The sequence below is a fragment of the Siniperca chuatsi genome, linkage group LG4, assembly GCF_020085105.1.
Source record: "Siniperca chuatsi isolate FFG_IHB_CAS linkage group LG4, ASM2008510v1, whole genome shotgun sequence".
Taxonomy (NCBI): Eukaryota; Metazoa; Chordata; class Actinopteri; order Centrarchiformes; family Sinipercidae; genus Siniperca; species Siniperca chuatsi.
Genome location: NC_058045.1, coordinates 32,839,381 through 32,858,670, shown reverse-complemented (window position 1 = coordinate 32,858,670; position 19,290 = coordinate 32,839,381). Strand labels below are relative to the sequence as shown.

General features: G+C 47.5%; 1 protein-coding gene across 1 annotated transcript; it reads right to left on the bottom strand.

Annotated features, from left to right (window-relative positions):
- Nucleotides 1-127: 127 nt before the first annotated feature.
- LOC122874432 (L-fucose kinase) lies at nucleotides 128-19,221 on the bottom strand. Its single transcript, XM_044192296.1, has 23 exons — nucleotides 17,944-19,221; nucleotides 16,726-16,877; nucleotides 16,388-16,438; nucleotides 16,185-16,310; nucleotides 15,211-15,283; nucleotides 14,891-14,988; nucleotides 14,694-14,774; nucleotides 14,053-14,172; nucleotides 12,809-12,980; nucleotides 11,391-11,497; nucleotides 11,201-11,302; nucleotides 10,939-11,112; nucleotides 10,477-10,550; nucleotides 7,489-7,844; nucleotides 6,599-6,833; nucleotides 6,346-6,512; nucleotides 4,337-4,564; nucleotides 4,101-4,244; nucleotides 3,315-3,434; nucleotides 2,990-3,177; nucleotides 2,729-2,828; nucleotides 2,100-2,323; nucleotides 128-1,502 (listed from the first exon to the last, which is right to left on the bottom strand). Exons 1-23 carry the CDS (start codon nucleotides 18,014-18,016, stop codon nucleotides 1,431-1,433), a joined length of 3,237 nt encoding a protein of 1,078 aa, XP_044048231.1. The 5' UTR covers nucleotides 18,017-19,221; the 3' UTR covers nucleotides 128-1,430.
- Between the last annotated feature and the right edge of the window lie 69 nt (nucleotides 19,222-19,290).

Below are 19,290 nucleotides of genomic sequence, written 5' to 3'. Positions count from 1 at the left end.
TTTAATTATATATTGTTGGGTAGTTTAATGTATAGCATGTTTAGCTAAATAATTGTCCTTTTAACAAATGTTTTTCATTGAATTATGACAAAGTAAATATATACAGTACATAAAAAGGAAATACATATGTGTTTTATTTGACTTTATTTCTTTGATTAGTTTTTATTTAGACAATTATAATGTACCGTCCAACACTGATGACATCACAAAGAGCAACACTGTTCAGTGATTTACATTCATTATTAAAGCTGAAATACAAAACAGCATCAAAATACAGCAAACTTTATGAACCAAAACATCATTTTATTCCTTAAATGTCTCTAATTGTTCCATTAAATAAAGATTAATTGTTCATTAAAAGGTTTTAAATGAACAAAGTAAGTGTTAGTATCATGGGTTTTTGTTCATTGGTTGATTAATGGTAAAATAAATAAATAACAGTGTTCTTAAAGGATAGGTTCAAGTCTGTCTTAAAGCAGTACTCACATGCTCTCATGTACATTGATAGTTTTTGGTTTCACAGTTCAGCCAAAGATAATATGAGTTAGACAAATTAATGCAGTATCTTTCAAAGATGACTGTACATTTTAGTACAATATTAATAATACTAATAATTAATATCCTGCTCTCTCGCATCAGTAAAAATGTCTCTGCTGCTTCCAGCTCATCAAAAACTCAGCTGCCCGGATTTGAACTGTACAAAGAAACATGATCCTGTCTACCTGTACAGCGGCTACCTGTGGCTCTTTGAATGACTAAGTCTTACTGATGACTTTTAAAGCCCAGAGAGGCCTCGCTCCAAGTTGTATTTCTGACTTTTTATTGGCTCGCGTCCCCTCTCGCTCCCTGCGATCCTCAGATGTGTCGCTTCTCGTTGTTCGAAGGTCTGGACTCAAACACAAAGGGGACAGAGCCTTCGCACTTAAAGCTCCTCCACTTTAAAAAGACTTTCCTGAAGAGATCTGCAAACTCTGTATCTTTATTTATTCCTGCTGTTTTATTTGAGGTTTTATTATAAAGCACTTTGTAACTGTGTTTTGAAAATAAAGTTTATTATATTATTAATATTCACTCTCTGTCCTGTCTCTCCACCATCTCCACTTGCGTCCAACTCAGACTGTTGAAGCTTCAGATAAACTGTATTTTTACTGAAATCACATCAGGAACTCTTCATGTCCGGTATGAACAGTATAATGTGAGTGTTGCTTTAAGACAGAAGTCGCCTGAATCTGTCCTTTAAAGTTGAATCAGTTTCCTTCACGAGCTTTAAAGGCCTTTATGATCACTAATGAAAAGATCATTCAAGTGCTTTTACTGAACTTTGTGTCTATTTTTAATTACTGATGTGTTTTTCCAGCTTTGACTGCATTTAGACACAAACACTGAGTGTGTGTGTGTGTGTGTGTGTGTGTGTGTGTGTGCGTCCGTCCTCAGGACGGAGGGAGGACTGTGATCCCGTCCACGTCCGGCTCCACTGAGTGAACGCTGAAGTCTCCCAGACCCTAAAGGAAACAATTATCACCACGGTAACAAACCAGATTTAATGAATGAATGAATAATCAACAGTTCCAATGCAGTTATTATAAGTAATGTAGTTATTTATGAATTCACTTATTTATTGGTTTATTTCTTTATTTTCTGCGTGCTTTATTGAACTTTCACTTAAGTTTGACGGGTTTGTGTATCTATCCTTACTCTAGCGTTGTGGGGATGGGGGGGAACTGGAAACCTTTATTTATCATGTTATTTTTGGTGCCTCTTTGGCTGGTTGATTTAAAAAAAAAAACTAATTCAAATAGGAATAAATTCAAATCTGCAGTGTCATTGATTCACAAACGAATCACAGTTCAAAATACCTTTCAGTCCATCTGAGAGTCAAGCAGGTTCAGATCCTGAGTTTTTATTTTTCTGTGCACAGGAGCCTCACTTTGGTTCACATTCACACATTTGAGCTTTTTGTGTCGTAGTTTTCTAATTTGAACAACTGTGTAAATTAAAGACGCCACTAATTTGCCGATAAAGGTACCGATAATGAGCGATCTGTGGACTGATAACAGACAGGAGGTGGACGTGATGTACCAATCAGTCTCGTTGCTTACCGGCGTGTTGTCGAGGACCTGCAGAACTGCCTGCCGCTGTCGAGGCTCCCGGGTCAGCAGGTAGAGGAAGCCCCCCCCTCCGGCCCCGGCCAGGCTCTGACCCAGGACCAGCGGCCTCAGGGCCTCCATCATGGCCCTCACCGAGGCCGGCTCACATCCAGGAGCCATCAGCTTCTTGTGCTGCCACGAGCGGTCCAGACACTGACCCAGTCTGGACAGAGAACCTGGGGAGGGACAGATTTAAAGGGTTTGGCAAAAGGGGAAATGCATTCTAGAAAATGCAGGACATGAATAACTGACACAGAGTTTCACAGTTTGACCGAAAAACGAAATAACTTCAAAATAACAGATCACAGACTGATCCAGGGTGGCGTTCTCCTTCAATCTGGGTGAGGTGTATTAATAATAATCTGATGATATAATAAATAATAGTAACAGTCACACTTTCAATACATTAAGTACATTTTCCTGATTATACTTTTACTGCAGTAACATTTTCACCGCAGGCCTTTTACTTTTCAGTGTGTGTTAGTGCTTTTACTGCAGCGAAGGATCTGAATCCTTCCTCCGCCGCTGTCTAGTTGCAGCTGGTTCTTCTATATAAGCCGTGTTGCGGTGAACGGCCTCACCGTCTGAACAGGCTCTCGCACACTCCTCTGAGTTGGACACCAGCTGCTGGGCGTTCTGGACCATCGAGGGCAGGCGGCTGTACCAGCTGCGAACCACATCCTACAGACAAAACCACCAACATCATCAGCGTCTTCATCATTATAACTGCAAACTGTTTTCATTCTGTCTGTTAGGTAGTTACCTATTTTAAACTAAATGAAAGCTAGTTTTCTTCTGACTGATATGTTTCCGTGAGGAAAATAAAAGACGGACGGACCGACCTGCAGCAGGTTGCGAGCCAGGCGAGTTTTCCCGGTGTACACCAGCAGGAGGTGCTGCTCCAGAGAAACCAGGAAGTCCTCTGGAGGACTGAGACGTTCCACTTCTACCTGCAGGGGCAGAGACGCTCTGGAACGACCCACCTTGACTCCGCCCACCAGACCTCCCACCTGATCCTGCCAGCCTCCACCTGGAAAAGAAGAAGAAGAAGAAGAAGCTGAGTCCAATCAGAGAGAGGCAGACCTGATCCTGTCCTACTTTTCTGACAGAGTGCGTTACGTGTGCCTCCAGAACAAAGATGACAACAACTCTCAACAAAAGAACTACCTGTGGTGAGAATCTGTTCCAGGTAGAGGACGCCGTGGATGAGGGAGTCTGTGTTGTAGGTTCGACCGGTACACCTGTAGACCGCGGCCAACAGCGCCCCTGCCAGGATACTGCTGGTACCTGCAGGACAAGAACTGATCAACCTGTGATCTCCCGACCACCTCCCATTACAGCCAGATTCCACTTTAACTTCTCTTTCTGAGAGCTGTTCAAAAGAACGGCTCGTTGTTCCTTTTTCTCTTTTCACTGGTTTATCTGTGAAATGATCACTAGGATAATGAGATCTGGATCAGATTCAAACTTAGACATCAGCAATAAGAGCCGGCTCTCTCGGCTCCCAAGCGGCTCTTCATTTAGTGCGACTTCTGCTGGTCGCTGTTAATTATTACTTATTTGTTGCAAGAAATAAATATGCAAGATTCTTCATCTACAATACATTAAAATCACTAATTTATTTGTTATCAAATCTGTAGTTTGACTCCCTTCATTGCTCAACACAAAAGACAATATTAGTTGTCTCAAGTCAGTTGTGTTGCTGTCAGCCAGAAACAGGAATAACAGCGATGCAAATCGATGCAGCAGAACCGGAGAAGCCGTCTTTTTTATTCCACACATTCTTCTTCCTTGTCAAAACCCGGCGCCTACATTACCCACAATGCAACTCTTCCTGGGCCTCCGACAGTTGTGTGTGAGATTGTGGTGTGTTATGCTAGTAGCGGCTAATGTAGCCTGCAGCAGAGACGAGCGGTTCTTGTGGTAGATACTTCACGTTGGCTGGTTTCTCACCCAGTCCAGATCCGGTGGGCAGCACCGACCAGCTGTGGAGCTCCACCCCTCCTCCCCACCGCTGCATCAGCTGCTCCCCCAGAGGATGCTGGGAGGAGAGCGACACCAGGCCGCTGCACACACACACTGCCTTCAGCAGCGCTCCTGTAACACACACACACACACACACACACACATAAACATACAAAGAAACTCAGTTCGTCCCATTTAACTCGTCAACACAGTTTGTCTCCCACCGGGTGCGTGAGGCTGACAGTGGTCCCTCAGGTCATCCAGGCTGTCACACACTGTCTCCGTGGAAACCCCATCGTCCCGCCCTCCAGTGTAGCTGACCAGCAGGAGGCGGGGCTCTCTGATGCGACGGGCCCTGGCACCAATCGGACGCTTCCCGTCGACCTTCACTGCGACGTTGGTCACAGAGCCGCCGTGCTCGAAGGCGATGGGCGGAGTGTCGCTCCAGCCGCCTGAAACACAAAGATGCTGCTGTTTGCAACAGGTGGGAAAGGTGTGAGGCGTTCGTGGGTCAGTGGGAAGCTCAACAGTCACTTAAGGTTTAACTGTAAATCAACAACAAGGAGTTAAAGGTTAAAGAGCTGATAACTGATTAGGAAAGTGCATTTCCAACGTGTACAGCTGCACGTGAATGCGCTGCAGTTCCACACAGATTTGTAAAAGGGGAAATACAAAAATCTACTAAATATATTTTGGGTGGGACAAATTTCTACATTTGGGAAACACCGCCGTTTGCTCTGACACAGAAATGGTGTTTAAAGCTGTCAAGTTTTATTCTGGGTAGAACAATAGATGCAGAGTTTAGTTTGGTGTTTAGTGTTTAGTTACTGTGTCAGCAGTAAGACAGAATACAGGTGCGTCAATGAGAGGGACCCAGGTGGGACGGTGAGGTCACAGGGAGCAGAGGTGAAGAAGGTGCAGGACTTTAAGTACTTAGGGTCAACGGTTCAGAGCGATGGAGACTGTGGAGAAGAGGTGAAGAGGCGAGTGCGAGCAGGTTGGAGCGGGTGGAGAAAAGCGTCAGGTGTGTTGTGTGATAAAAGAGTATCAGCAGGAATGAAAGGAAAGGTGTTGGAGACGGAGGTGAGACCAGCGATGTTGGACAGCTTAGAGACAGCGGCGCTGAAGGAAAGACAAGAGGCAGAGCTGGAGGCAGCAGAGCTTAAGATGCTGAGGTTCTCTTTGGGAGGGACGAGGACGGACAGGATCAGGAACGAGGACATCAGAGGGACGAGGACGGACAGGATCAGGAACGAGGACATCAGAGGGACGAGGACGGACAGGATCAGGAACGAGGACATCAGAGGGACGAGGACGGACAGGATCAGGAACGAGGACATCAGAGGGACGAGGACGGACAGGATCAGGAACGAGGACATCAGAGGGACGAGGACGGACAGGATCAGGAACGAGGACATCAGAGGGACAGCTCATGTTAGATGAGATAAAGTCAGAGAGGACAGATCGAGGTGGTTTGGACGTGTTCAGAGGACAGACTGTGAATATATTGGTAGAAGGATGCTGAGGGTGGAGCTGCCAGGCAGGAGGTCTAGAGGAAGACCAGAGAGGAGGTTTATGGATGCAGTGAGAGAGGACATGAAGCTAACTGGTGTGAGTGAAGAGGACGCAGAGGACAGGGTTAGATGGAGGCACATGATTCGCTGTGGCGACCCCTGAAAGGGAGCAGCCGAAAGGAACAGAAGAAGAAGAAGAAGAAGAAGTCGTCAGTAGCTGCCTCCAGCTGTTATTCTGCTTTTTATTCATGAAACCTTCTCAGACGTAACAAAGTTAACGTCTTTACCCCGCTGCACTGAAAACAACGGTCACGTCATTTTCTTCAGTTGAAACATTGATTACTGACTCACAGTAACGTGAAGACGGACGCTGAAGTTACTTTCCTGACAAATAAGTTCAGTGATTTAGCCCGAGATGTCTATTCATGAAGTCATACAACAGCGAATAAATTATATAGAGCTGCGACTGCCGAATATTTTCACTATCGATTAATCGTCTACAAAAAAACTGAGAAATGTCCGTCACGATATCGTAGAGCACAAAGTGCTCAAAGTCTCGTTTTGTCCGACCAACAGTCCAAAAATATCCACTTTACTATGTAAGACCAAGAAAAGCATTAAAAACTGGCTTAGACGATTAATCAATTTTTTTTTTTTTAAAGTCGCTGATTAATTTCAACTTTGTCCTGAAAAATGTAAATATTGTAATTTTCACTCACCTGCCAAGTCCAGTCTGGCCGGACACTCCACTTCCTGCCACTCCTCAAGGGGCGGGACCTCACCCCGGCCAATGGAGATGAACCTCTGCGACGACATCACAGCTTGTCGTAGAAGCACCTGGCCGGCGCCCTCGTAGTGCCGTGCCGCCCGAACCAGCAGGTCCGGCCTGTCGGGGGCGGTCGCACGAAAAACAGATCATTATCCACCAACTTCCACGGAAACGGTGAACGAACCCTGCGGGCTGACGCTCACCTGCTGAGCCAGCGCTCTCTCTGCGTAGCCAGGGCGTGGACTCCGCCTCTCAGGTTACCCTCCTCTAACAGGAAGTAGGCGGAGCTCCAGGCCTCGTTAGCGGCCGGTCCGCTCCTCAGCCCTCCCCTCCCCCCCGCCATGCACACCAACACGTCAGCGATGCAGGAGAGGCAGCGAGCGGCCACGCCCAGCTCTGCGCCTGACTCCGCCCCCTGCCGCAGGCTTCCTGCTGCAACTGAAAAGAGACGAGAAACAGGAAGTTACACAGATAAACACGGAGTTACGTTCAGCAGTAACATTTAAAACCGTCCAAAGGTTTAAGCACTTTAAGGACTCGTGTTGAATTAAAAGCAGAGATTGATCCTCTGATCTTTGATCGATCCGTTTCATGTGAACGGATTATTTATTACCTGTCAAACGTCTGACAGGTAACCTGTTTGTCTTTGATAAAATCCTTAGATTTGTTTTTGTTTTGTGACCAAGATACATCCAACATTTTACAGTGTAAAAATCAATCAATCAGTCATATACAATGATACCAATATATCTGCGATAAGCTAATATCGGCCGGCCAACATCTAATTAAATTAAATTAAACTAATCTAAACGCCCCACTAACAAAGAAAACAAAGAAAAAGAGGACTGTAGTTATAATTATTGCAGAATCAGCAGTCGAAGCTTTTCTTAATGTTAGCACGGCGTTTTATTTCCAACACGTCTCATCTGTTTTATTATTGTTGTTTTTATCTTTTATTGCTGTTGGCTATTTTATTTTATTTTCACTCCATATTTTGATTTGTCTGATGTTATTTGCTTCGCTGCCTCCTGAAAGGTTTGATCCTGGTTCAACCACGTGAACAAACTTTGTTGTTTAATAAAGTTTGACTCACTGCAGTCGAGGGTTCCCAGCAGCGCCCCCTGCTGGCCTCCCAGCACCGCGGCCCTGAAGCAAGGCAGCAGGCAGACGTCCGTGCGGCTCCTCAGGGCATCCGTCGCTCTCCTCCTTCCTGCCAGGAACAGTAACTCCTCCCTCCACTGCAGCTCCGCCTCCTGGTGGGTGAGTGACATCACCTCCTTCAGAGAAAGCCGCCACGCCTCCCTCCACCTGCGCAGGCAGCCGCCCCCCCCCAGCAGCCAGCCGACACCTCCCTCCAGACCCACGGCGCCTCCTCTGGGGTGGAGGACCGGGAAGAGACGAGCCTCCAGGAGGGAGCGCTGTTCTCCTCTGACCCACAACTCCTCAGGCCTGAGAGGAGAGAGAGAGAGGGAGGGAGGGGAGAGAGAGAGGGAGGGAGGAGGGAGGGGAGGAGGGGAGGAGAGAGGAGAGGAGGAGGGAGGGGAGGGGAGGGGAGGAGAGGGGAGGAGAGAGGAGAGGAGAGGGAGGGGGAGGAGGGAGGGGAGGAGACAGGAGAGGAGGAGGAGGGGAGTAGAAGAGAGAGGGAGGGGAGGAGAGGAGGGGAGGGGAGGAGAGAGGAGGGAGGGAGGAGAGAGAGAGGGGAGGGAGGGAGGGGAGGGGAGGAGGAGGGAGAGGAGAGGAGAGAGGGGAGGAGAGGAGGAGGGAGGAGAGGAGAGAGAGGAGGGAGGGGAGAGAGGAGGAGGAGGAGAGAGGAGAGAGAGAGAGAGAGGAGAGGAGAGGAGAGAGGAGAGGAGGAGGAGAGAGAGGAGGAGAGGAGAGGGAGAGAGAGAGAGAGGGGAGGAGGAGAGAGGAGGAGAGGAGAGGAGGAGGAGGAGAGAGAGAGAGAGAGGAGAGGAGGAGAGGAGAGGAGGAGGAGGGGGAGGAGGAGGGAGGAGAGGAGGGGGGGAGAGAGAGGAGGGAGAGGAGGAGAGAGAGGAGGGGAGAGAGGAGAAGGGGGAGGAGGGGAGAGGAGAGAGAGAGAGGAGAGGGAGGGGAGGAGGAGGAGAGGGGGGGGAGAGAGAGAGGAGGGGAGAGGAGGAGAGGAGAGGAGAGAGGAGAGGGGGAGGAGGAGGAGAGAGAGAGGAGAGGGGGAGGAGAGGAGAGAGAGAGAGGGAGAGAGAGGAGAGAGAGAGGAGAGGAGAGAGAGAGAGGAGGAGAGGAGAGAGAGGAGGAGGAGGAGGAGGAGAGGAGGAGAGAGAGGAGAGAGGAGGAGGAGAGGAGGGGAGAGAGGAGAGAGGAGGGGAGGAGAGGAGGAGAGAGAGGAGAGGAGAGGAGAGAGGAGAGAGAGAGAGAGGGGAGGAGGGGAGGAGAGAGGAGAAGGGGGAGGAGGGGAGGAAAGAGAGAGGAGAAGGGGGAGGAGGGGGAGAAAGAGAGAGGAGAAGGGGGAGGAGAGGAGAGGAGAAGGGGGAGGAGAGAGGAGAGGAGGAGAGGGGGAGGAGGGGAGGAAAGAGAGGAGAGGAGAGGAGAGGGGGAGAGAGGAGAAGGGGGAGGAGGGGAGGAGAGAGAGGAGAGAGAGAGGAGGGGGGAGAGAGAGAGAGGAGGGGAGAGGAGGAGAGGAGAGGAGAGAGGAGAAGGGGGAGGAGAGAGAGGAGAAGGGGGAGGAGAGGAGAGGAGAAGGGGGAGGAGGGGAGGAAAGAGAGGAGAGGAGAGGAGAGGGGAGAGAGGAGAAGGGGGAGGAGGAGGAGAGAGGAGAAGGGGGAGGAGGGGAGGAAAGAGAGAGGAGAAGGGGGAGGAGGGGAGGAAAGAGAGAGGAGAAGGGGGAGGAGAGGAGAGGAGAGGGGGAGGAGGGGAGGAAAGAGAGGAGAGGAGAGGAGAGGGGGGAGAGAGGAGAAGGGGGAGGAGGGGAGGAGAGAGGAGAAGGGGGAGGAGGGGAGGAAAGAGAGAGGAGAAGGGGGAGGAGAGAGAGAGGAGAAGGGGGAGGAGAGGAGAGGAGAAGAAGGGGGAGGAGGGGAGGAAAGAGAGGAGAGGAGAGGAGAGGGGGGAGAGAGGAGAAGGGGGAGGAGGGGAGGAGAGAGAGGAGAGGAGAGGAGGGGGAGAGAGAGAGGGGGAGAGGAGGAGAGGAGAGGAGAGAGGAGAAGGGGGAGGAGAGGAGAGGAGAAGGGGGAGGAGAGGAGAGGAGAGAGGAGAAGGGGGAGGAGAGGAGAGGAGAAGGGGAGGAGGGGAGGAAAGAGAGAGGAGAAGGGGGAGGAGGGGAGGAAAGAGAGAGGAGAAGGGGGAGGAGGGGGGAGAGAAGAGAGAGAGAGAGAGAGGGGGAGAGAGGAGAAGGGGGAGGAGGGGGGGAGAGAGGAGAGGGGAGGAGAGGAGGAAAGAGAGAGGAGAAGGGGGAGGAGGGGAGGAAAGAGAGAGGAGAAGGGGGAGAGAGGAGAGGAGAAGGGGGAGGGGAGGAGGGGAGGAAAGAGAGAGGAGGAGGGGGAGAGAGGGGAGAAAGAGAGAGAGAGGAGAAGGGGGAGGAGAGGAGGAGGAGAGAGAGAGGAGAAGGGGGAGGAGAGGAGAGGAGAGGGGGAGGAGGGGAGGAAAGAGAGAGGAGAAGGGGGAGGAGGGGAGAAAAGAGAGAGGAGAAGGGGGAGGAGGGGAGGAAAGAGAGGAGAGGAGAGGAGGGGGAGAGAGGAGAAGGGGGAGGAGGAGGAGGAGAGAGGAGAAGGGGGAGGAGGGGAGGAAAGAGAGAGGAGAAGGGGGAGGAGGGGAGGAAAGAGAGAGGAGAAGGGGGAGGAGGGGAGGAAAGAGAGAGGAGAAGGGGGAGAGAGGAGAAGGGGGAGAGAGGAGAAGGGGGAGGAGAGGAGAAGGGGGAGAGAGGAGAGGGGGAGAGAGGAGAGGAGAAGGGGGAGAGAGAGAGGAGAAGGGGGAGAGAGGAGAGGAGAAGGGGGAGAGAGGAGAGGGGGGAGAGAGGAGAAGGGGGAGGAGGGGAGGAGAGAGGAGGAAAACAAGTTCAGACAGGAAGTGATGAAATGAAAGGTCAAAGATCTGATGGTGAACAGAGTCGTACTGGATTCCTGTTCTGCTGTAGAAGAGACTCCATCTCTGGTTGAGGAAGGAGGCATTGCTGTCATCAGAGGAGACCTGAGGAGGAGGAGGAGCAGGAGGAGGGGGAGGAGGAGGGGGAGGAGGGGCAGGAGGGGCAGGAGGAGCAGGAGGAGGAGGAGGGGGAGGAGGAGGGGGGAGGGGAGGAGGAGGAGGGGCAGGAGGAGCAGGAGGAGGGGGAGGGGAGGAGGAGGAGGGGAGGGGGAGGGGAGGAGTCAGAGTTAAATATGAGCATTAAAGTTCATTCTTCACGTCAGGAGCTGATGAAACAAATCAACTCAACTCAAGGTTCACTTACTCTGTTGTTTCAGGGCTTTCAACAGCTCGGTCTTCCTCAGCGGACCGTGCGATGTGTTTGAAAGCTCCAGAAAAATCTTCGCAGCGACTCTTGAGTTAGGAATAATTTTAAGTATTTTGTGTTTTTTACCTCCAGGTCGTCCTGCGCTCCCGTCACTGTGTAGACGGTCAGCTTCAGTTCCCCCAGCTCAATTCGATGTCCCTGGATGATGATGTCATCGGCCAGCTCCAGCTGCCTGATGCTCTGTGATGTCAACGACTCGAGACCCGACAGTAAACAACCCGTCGGGACTTCCAGAGGACCCTGGTGAAGAGGTCAAAGGTCGTGACAGGGCCGAAGTAAGACCTTAAAGCTGCGTTCACTGACCGACTAACGGTAGTAAACTCCTGACCTGTAGGTGGCAGTGTTGCACCACCGCGCCGGTCGCCACGGCAACGTCACCCTCCAGAACGCTGTTGATAAGTCGACCTCCTTCACTCACCCCGCCCTCTCTCTGAGGGGAAACAGGAAGTGAGGTGGCGTCAGTGAAACCGCGGCGAGACATTTTACCGGAGGAGATGCCGAGGAACAGGAAGTGTCACCTGGACGTGAGACAGAGCGTTTCTGTCTGTCCAATCACAGGTCAGTCGCTCCACATGCTGCTTTCCAGACAGAGTCAGGTAGTCGTAGCGACCGCTGGGGACGTACGCTGCGAGGCCGAGAGCACAGGTGAGGGTCAGGACGCGGACGGGGAAGCAGAGCTGCGAGAAGGACTCGGACGCTTCTCTTCAGTAAAAGCAGTAAAACCACAGAGTAGAAATCCTCCGACACCAGCAAAAGTCTTCATTTTACTCAAGTACAAAAGTATCAGCATCAAAATATACTTAAAGTACCAAAAGTAAAAGTGCTCATCATGCAGTATAATATTTATTATATTATTGGATTCTAATTATTGACGCATTAATGTGTTCATCACTTTAGCGTTGCAGCGTTTTTATGACTTTATATCCTGCTGGGTTTAACCTGTAATTATATATCATATTTTGTATCATATTTTATTTGTTGATTGTATTTTGTATTAATAATCTGAAACTAGTAACTAAAGTTATCAAATAAATGTAGTGAAGTAAAAAGCACAACATTTGGAGTCGAAGCAGAAAGAGGCGTGAGAGGAAATATTGGAGTAAATGCACTTCGTTTCTTTGCTCCGCTGATGTCCAGCTGTTAAACAATGAAATGAACAATATTTACACATTCAGTGATTCTGGATTGTTACATGACAGACGAGGAGATTTTAAAAAGGTAACCGAACTTTTTTGTGGACAAAATCATATCAGACAAAAGTTATTATTTAAAGTTGAGTATTTTTATGTTTTAAAACATACCGTCCGTCTCATTCATCAAATCGTCTAAAAGTAGATATTTTCTACCAAGACGTTATTTCACCTCGCTCCCAACGGAATACCTTTAATATAATGTCGGCGCTGATGTCGGACAGCGGGATGACTTGAGCGTGCAGCAACGAGCCGCTGGCAGTACGGAGGAAAGTGGAAGAGAAGAACATTTAAAACAGTATTCTTGCCTTTTCCTGCTGCTCAGCACGGAACAGCAAAGTTATATCAGCTGGTCGCGTTTCTTTACTAAAGTGCGATTTTCATGCACGTGTTGAAAAAGCTCAGTTTCAATCAGGAAGAATTAGATAAAGTTTTACCCTCGGGTTAAAGAAGAGGTTTTATTATCCTTCAAAAGCTGCGCAGCATAAAGACTTTTGACCGAGAACGGTCCTGCGCATTATCAGTAACTTGTACGTTATTAAGTGAAAATCCTGATGAAGGTGTGAGGACCAAACCGTGTGCACGTTAAAAATGGCAGCGAACGAAGAAAAGGTGGACTGCACACAAATTCCCCATAATGTCACTGCTAACAGAACCACCAGCGTCCACAAGGGGGCGGTGTGTCGGGACAGTGTCAGAAACGTGCAACATGCAAGAGAACGGGGGGGGGGGGCAGAGACACCCACCCAGCCTGAGTGGAGTTCCTCTCAGGATCCTCCACAGCTCCGTCCTGCCGCTCCTCACCGTCGCCCCCTGTGGTCCAACAGCAGCGCTGCAGCCGGCTCGCTCCTCGCTCACAAACTGATCCTGAGTCAGATCTGAGCAGAGACACTTCAACACGTCCAGGAACAGAGAGATCTGAGGAGCGACGAAGAAGAAGAAGAAGAGATGAAATAAGAAGACAGCATTGTTTCAGATCAGCTGTCCAACGTAAAATTACCAAAAGTGACATCTGGATGATTAAAAAACCCAAATATGTATATTTATTTATTTATTTTTTTAATATATTGATATACAGCATTTCTTCTTGTACGTCACCGTAATCATGTTGTGGGATCTTTTTAAAGTAACATGAATCATGATACACATTCAAAAATCTAAAACATTGGAAATATCAAAGTATGCTTTTGGTGTGAAGTACTCTCGAATTGTAGTAAATGGGCTAAAACATGCAACATTATTAGATTATTAATACTGAAGCATCAACGTTAGAGCAGCATTTTACTGTTGGAGCTGCTCTGGAGCTAGTTTTAACTGCTTTATATACAGTTAGCTAGTTTTAACTGCTTTATACACTGTTAGCTAGTTTTAACTGCTTTATACACAGTTAGCTAGTTTTAACTGCTTTATATACAGTTGGCTAGTTTTAACTACTTTATACACTGTTAGCTAGTTTTAACTGCTTTATACACAGTTAGCTAGTTTTAACTGCTTTATATACAGTTGGCTAGTTTTAACTACTTTATACACTGTTAGCTAGTTTTAACTGCTTTATATACAGTTAGCTAGTTTAAACTGCTTTATACACTGTTAGCTAGTTTTAACTGCTTTATATACAGTTGGCTAGTTTTAACTACTTTATACACTGTTAGCTAGTTTTAACTGCTTTATATACAGTTGGCTAGTTTTAACTACTTTATACACTGTTAGCTAGTTTTAACTGCTTTATATACAGTTAGCTAGTTTTAACTGCTTTATATACAGTTGGCTAGTTTTAACTACTTTATACACTGTTAGCTAGTTTTAACTGCTTTATACACAGTTAGCTAGTTTTAACTACTTTATACACTGTTAGCTAGTTTTAACTGCTTTATATACAGTTGGCTAGTTTTAACCGCTTTATACACAGTTAACTAGTTTTAACTGCTTTATATACAGTTAAATACGGCTCTTTGTTTCGACATGATCAGAAAGAAAGAGGGGCAGGTACCTGGAGGGGCGGAGCTCCAGAGTCCAGGCCCAGGTAGGTGCAGCCGTCCAGGGGAGGAGTGACGTGAGTCTGCAGTAACTTCTCTGATACAGACCTGCTGAAGAAGACTGGACCTGACACCTGCACACAGACAGATTAGCAGGTGTGGAGTTGATAATATAGAGTATGAACATTTATTAAATATCAACTCAGCTTAAACATGAAATATAAAATATGAATTCTTCAGGAATTTTAATAAAGTTTTGGTTATTAGACTTTTTTTCTATGGCAGGTTTTTGTACCTTCTATATTATCCCTATTTCAGAGGCCTTTCCTCCAAAACAAGAGTAAAATCCTGCAGGAAAATGCTAAATACTAATTTAGCTTTGATGGTATTCAGCCCCGCAGATAGCTTCACATTAATGTGTGAGGTTTTGACAGCTCGAGATGAACAGAATTGCGTTGGAGCTGCTATAATAAGTAATACATCTTTCCAGAAACAACGCTCACAGATGATTCAGATTGTGATTTGGGGTGAACTGACATTTTCAGAATACATATATTAGCATAAAAAAAACCCAAAAAACGAATTCAGCAAGACTCGAACAGGAAGTCAAAAGGTGCGTTTGATTTTACGACTCAGGAAAGAAAGTAGGACGCACCAGTGGCACCTTCCCATCAGGCATCACAGCTTGTTGAATTTGCTCCTTCGTTCCCCTGTAGATGATGTCCCTGACCTGACCCTGGGGGACAAAACAAACGCACCTTCAGTCCCACTCAAGACGTTACACTGTAATGAAGACTATGAATAAAGACGAGGATAAGAATAAAAAGACAACAGTTTAAATAAAGTGCGCACCTGTTGGTCGGACAGGTAGACTCCGTGATTGGCTGCGTAGAAGACGTCGCCTGGCAACGCCAAAACCCGAACTCCAGAGAAACCGTCCCAGGACAAAACTAACACACACAGATTTCAGCAGAAAGTTATGAACACTAATCAATGATTTAAAACACAGTTTAAATTATAACGTGGTCACGGCAAATACCCAGTCTGATTGGTTTGAAGGTGTGTCGCAGTACAGAGTAAACAGTAAAGCTTCACCAAAATAGGAATAAACAGCAATATTTACATTTTGACTGCAGGTGAACTGCCACGTTCAGTGACAGCTGATCACTCACCGAAGCCAGGGGGGACGGTGAGGATCGTGTCGGTGCTGCAGACCCAAACGCCGGGAGGAGAGCCAGGACAAACCTGAGCCAGTGAGAGAAAACCAACTGTTTGTTTAATGGACGTCCACAAAAAAACAAGGCTCGACAAGGCGGTCGGCCAATCACACGCCGCATTCAATCCAAGAACGCTCGCGGTGATTGGCTACGAGCAAAACCATACAGTCATTTTTTCCTACAGCTGGGAACAAACAGGATCGAATGCAGGTGTCGTTTGCTCGGATACTTTAAAGGTACCGAGGAGGGGGAACCATCCAGCAGCGGCCACTTGATCAGGTCCGCCTCTCTAACGCTGCAGGACCCCCTCCGAGCCCAGGACAGCCCCGGGTCTCGGTGTGATGGATTCAACCAGCAGCTGGAAGCTCGGAGCTTCTGCTCCACGCTGACGTGAAGCCTCACAGCCGCTGCAGTCGAGCTGCGGATCTGCCTCCACCTCCCAGAGGAGCTCCGACGGGCGGAGAACCGGTGGCCGGAGGCCGCTGGAGTTCACCCAGCTGCTGGTGTCGGAGGCAGCAGGAACGCTCACCTCGCCCCCGAGCGGTCTGCCCCAGAGGTCTGTCGGATGAACTTCAGAGCCGCTATTCCAAAGAACCAACAATCGGTGCCTGTGCTTTTAATCTGAATATGAGAAAACGACTTCCTTTAGGTCCTTTATGGTCACACTCTGCTGCGACTTCAGTCGCTTTGCAAACCGATTCAGACCGTTTATGCTTTCTAATAAAGGTCTTATAAACCCTTTGATTTCAACCACGGTGGTTTCAGGAGGATTTACTGGAACTGTTCTAATAAACAGAGTTTGTTCCACACAATGCTGTTTTCATAGCTTCACTTTAAACTCTCCATTAGCAGCAGTTTGTCCATTACGTACATTTATTCTGTATGTTTTCACTATTTTATGATGTTTGTGGTGTGAGAAAAGATCAGACCTGGTTACTGAGGCAGTCCAGCAGCAGGTCCAGACAGCAGACCGGAGCCTGGACCCTCAGGTCGGGGTTCTCCCGGGGCAGCCAGCAGAACGCTCGGCTGCAGGAGCTCCAGGGGAAATCACGACCCTGCAGGAGGAACAAACTGCTGCACGGACTGAAGGAGACAGAACAACATGTGCTGCTGCTGCTGCTGCTGGACTCACTGTGTGGAGGATGAGGATGTGAGCTTCATCCAGGACGTCAGCTGTCACCACCTGAGCAAAGGTAAGACAGGAAATAATACGTCTTCAGGCAAAATGCACTGTAGTTCAAGAATTAACCTCTGAAGAACTTTTAAAACTCAACCACTGTAAAACATGTACAACAAGTGTTTTAATAACTGATGAATCGCTTCGGGTTTTATACTGCTGGACATCTGAAGACGTCCCCTGTGGACGGCAGGACATCATGACGGGCAGTTTGAACTATTAATAATTAGAACAGGCAGATCAATCGATAATGAAACTAATCTGTAGCTGCAGTCGGAGCTGTGGGAACTCACGGTGTGTCCGGCTCTGTTGCTCAGGTGTTCAGCTGCGACCAGCAGAGCGTTCAGCGTCGCCCCCCCGCTGCCCAGCGGCTCCTGGCGGTCCTGCACTGTCAAAACCAACGCACCCTGAGGGATAGAGCCACGCTGCTGCCGCAACTCCAGCTCTGACACACACGCACACACACACACACGCTGTGAGACGTGCGTCTATATAACATTTCTGTAATGTCCCCATAAGGCTGGTGATATCTCTGTTCAGAAACCTCATGGGAACGTCCTCCTAACCTCCAGATCTTCTGAATGCTGCAACGAATAATTAATAGCTGGACACATAAAACCACACGAAGAGTTCATTCACAGCTAAAAGTTGTTTCTACAGGCAGGAAAACCCCAGATCTCTGAAAATATTGTTTATGTACATGAAAGAAAACAGCACTTTGGAGCGCTGAGCGCGTTTTGCTCTCTGGGTTCTTCGTGTTCAATCGTGTGTGTGAAGGTTGCAAACTGCCACTAAATCCTCCACGCTGCTCCTTTAAACGTACAAAAGTATCAGCATCAAAATAAAGTACCAAAAGTAAAAGGACTCATTATGCAGAACGGCGCACTTCAGAATAATACTTAATATATTATTGGATTATAACTGTTGGCGCATTAATATGTAAGCGTCACTAATGTTGGAGCAGGTAAAGGTGGAGCAGATTTGATCCACTTCACTGCTGGCAGTTAATCTATAATAACACATAATTTATTAGATAATTGTTGTTGAATATTAGTTATATTTTGTATAAAAAGTAACTCGTAACTAAAGCTGTCAGACAAAATGTTCTACTGTAGAAGTATAAAGTTGCATAAAATGGAACTACTCGAGTAAAGTACAAGTACCTCAAATTGTACCTGAGTACACTACAGTACTTAAGTAAAAGGTACTTTCCACTGTTTGTGTCCTTGTTTTTTAACTTTTAGAAGAAATAAATATTTGAGACATATTTTACATAATAAATATGATTAAATAATAATGATTAAAATGCTTTAAACTACATTTAAACTATTCACTCTCTCTAAAACGGAAGTTGCGTTTGGTTACTTGCTGTCAAAAGAGGACATTTTAAAACAAACATTAAACGTGAACGCGCTCCTTCGTGTCCATCAGCGCCCCCTCAGGTCGGGCGGGGTAACTGCACAGGACGGACCGGAAGCTCAAAGATCGTAGAAAGCGCGGATGACCGTCACCTCTCTGGAAGGCGTAGACGCTGTCTTTGTGTTGGCACGTCAGGACGACCACCGTCCACCCGAACCCGGACATCTTCCGACGGATCACAGCCGATTAGCATGAGCTAACACCAGCTAGCACCGAGCCTGTTTCACGGTTACCGACGGCATGGATCACTTCTGGCGGCAGGGCGGCGTTAGCCGAGCAGCATACCGGAGAAAAGTGAAACTAACGGACGAAGCTGAAGAGTTCAGAGGCTAAAGTCAGACGAGGTTGACTGTTTTCTGACCCTTTGCTCGCGCCATTCGCTTAGTTTTGGCCGCGCGGGTTTCCGTCGGCTCCAATCCGTCGCGTTTGATTTTAACCTCTGGACCTCTCGGCGATGCGGTTAGCTAACAGTTAGCAGGTGAAGGCTAATAAACAACGCTGCTAGGCGGTAGCTTCGTGGATGTTGAATATTAAACATAGTTTTAACAGCAGCTTCGGTGAGAGCTGCTGCTTAATGAAGCGCTGCTGCTGTAATTAATTCATCGATCAGGTTCCCATCCGCGACATGAGGTACGATTCATTTCTGTACCGTGACGTCCTGGCAGGGCGGAGCCTGGGGCTTTAGATCGATTAAAACTGTTTATTCCCATCTGATGTTCCTCAGAGGTGGAAGAAGAACTCAGATCTGCTACTGGAGTAAAAATACAGAAGTATCAGCATCTAAATATACTCAAAGTACCAAAAGTAAAAGTACTCGTTATGCAGAACGGCCCATTTCAGAATATATATAAACATTATTGGATTATAGTTATTGATGCATTGATCACTTTCATGCTGCAGCTGGTGAAGGTGGAGCTACTGTTACTTTATATTCTGCTGGGTAGTTTGAGAGTTTCTCCCCAGGATCAATAGTTTTGTTATCCTGTAATAATACCTCATTATGTAATTGCTGATTATATTTTGTATGATTAAGCTGAATCTGCAAAGTAACTAAATGTTGTTTGAGAGACACTTGGCAAGTTATATTTGCCAAATCACAAAACGTCTCTCGGGTTCCAAAGTCTGTAGAAAACACGACACCAGTTTCAGTTCTCTGTTCGGATGAAGAGAAACAAACTCTAGTAGGAGAAATCTCAGTAATTTCATATTAATCGCAGCAGTAATTACTGCAGCAGCCCCGTTAATGAGATCAGCTGCTGAGAGCACGGGTGTCAACGGGCCTTCAAAGTACCAACACCACCCTGTAAAAATACTGCAATCAGGAAAAGTCTGAGTATAATCAGGAAATGTACCTGAAGTATTAAGCAGTAAAATGTCCCTGTGTGTTAAATCATTCCATTAATAATAATAATAATAATAATAATAATAATAATAATTAT

Bases quoted from the DNA above. Each gene is read 5' to 3' on its own strand.
- LOC122874432 (XM_044192296.1), bottom strand. From the start codon at position 18,016: ATGTCCGGGTTCGGGTGGACGGTGGTCGTCCTGACGTGCCAACACAAA. The intron at 16,439-16,725 runs GTGAGTTCCCAC...ACCTTTGCTCAG, and splicing joins GCAACAGAGCCGGACACACC to GTGGTGACAGCTGACGTCCT. The intron at 6,513-6,598 runs GTGAGCGTCAGC...CGCCCCCGACAG, and splicing joins AGAGAGCGCTGGCTCAGCAG to GCCGGACCTGCTGGTTCGGG.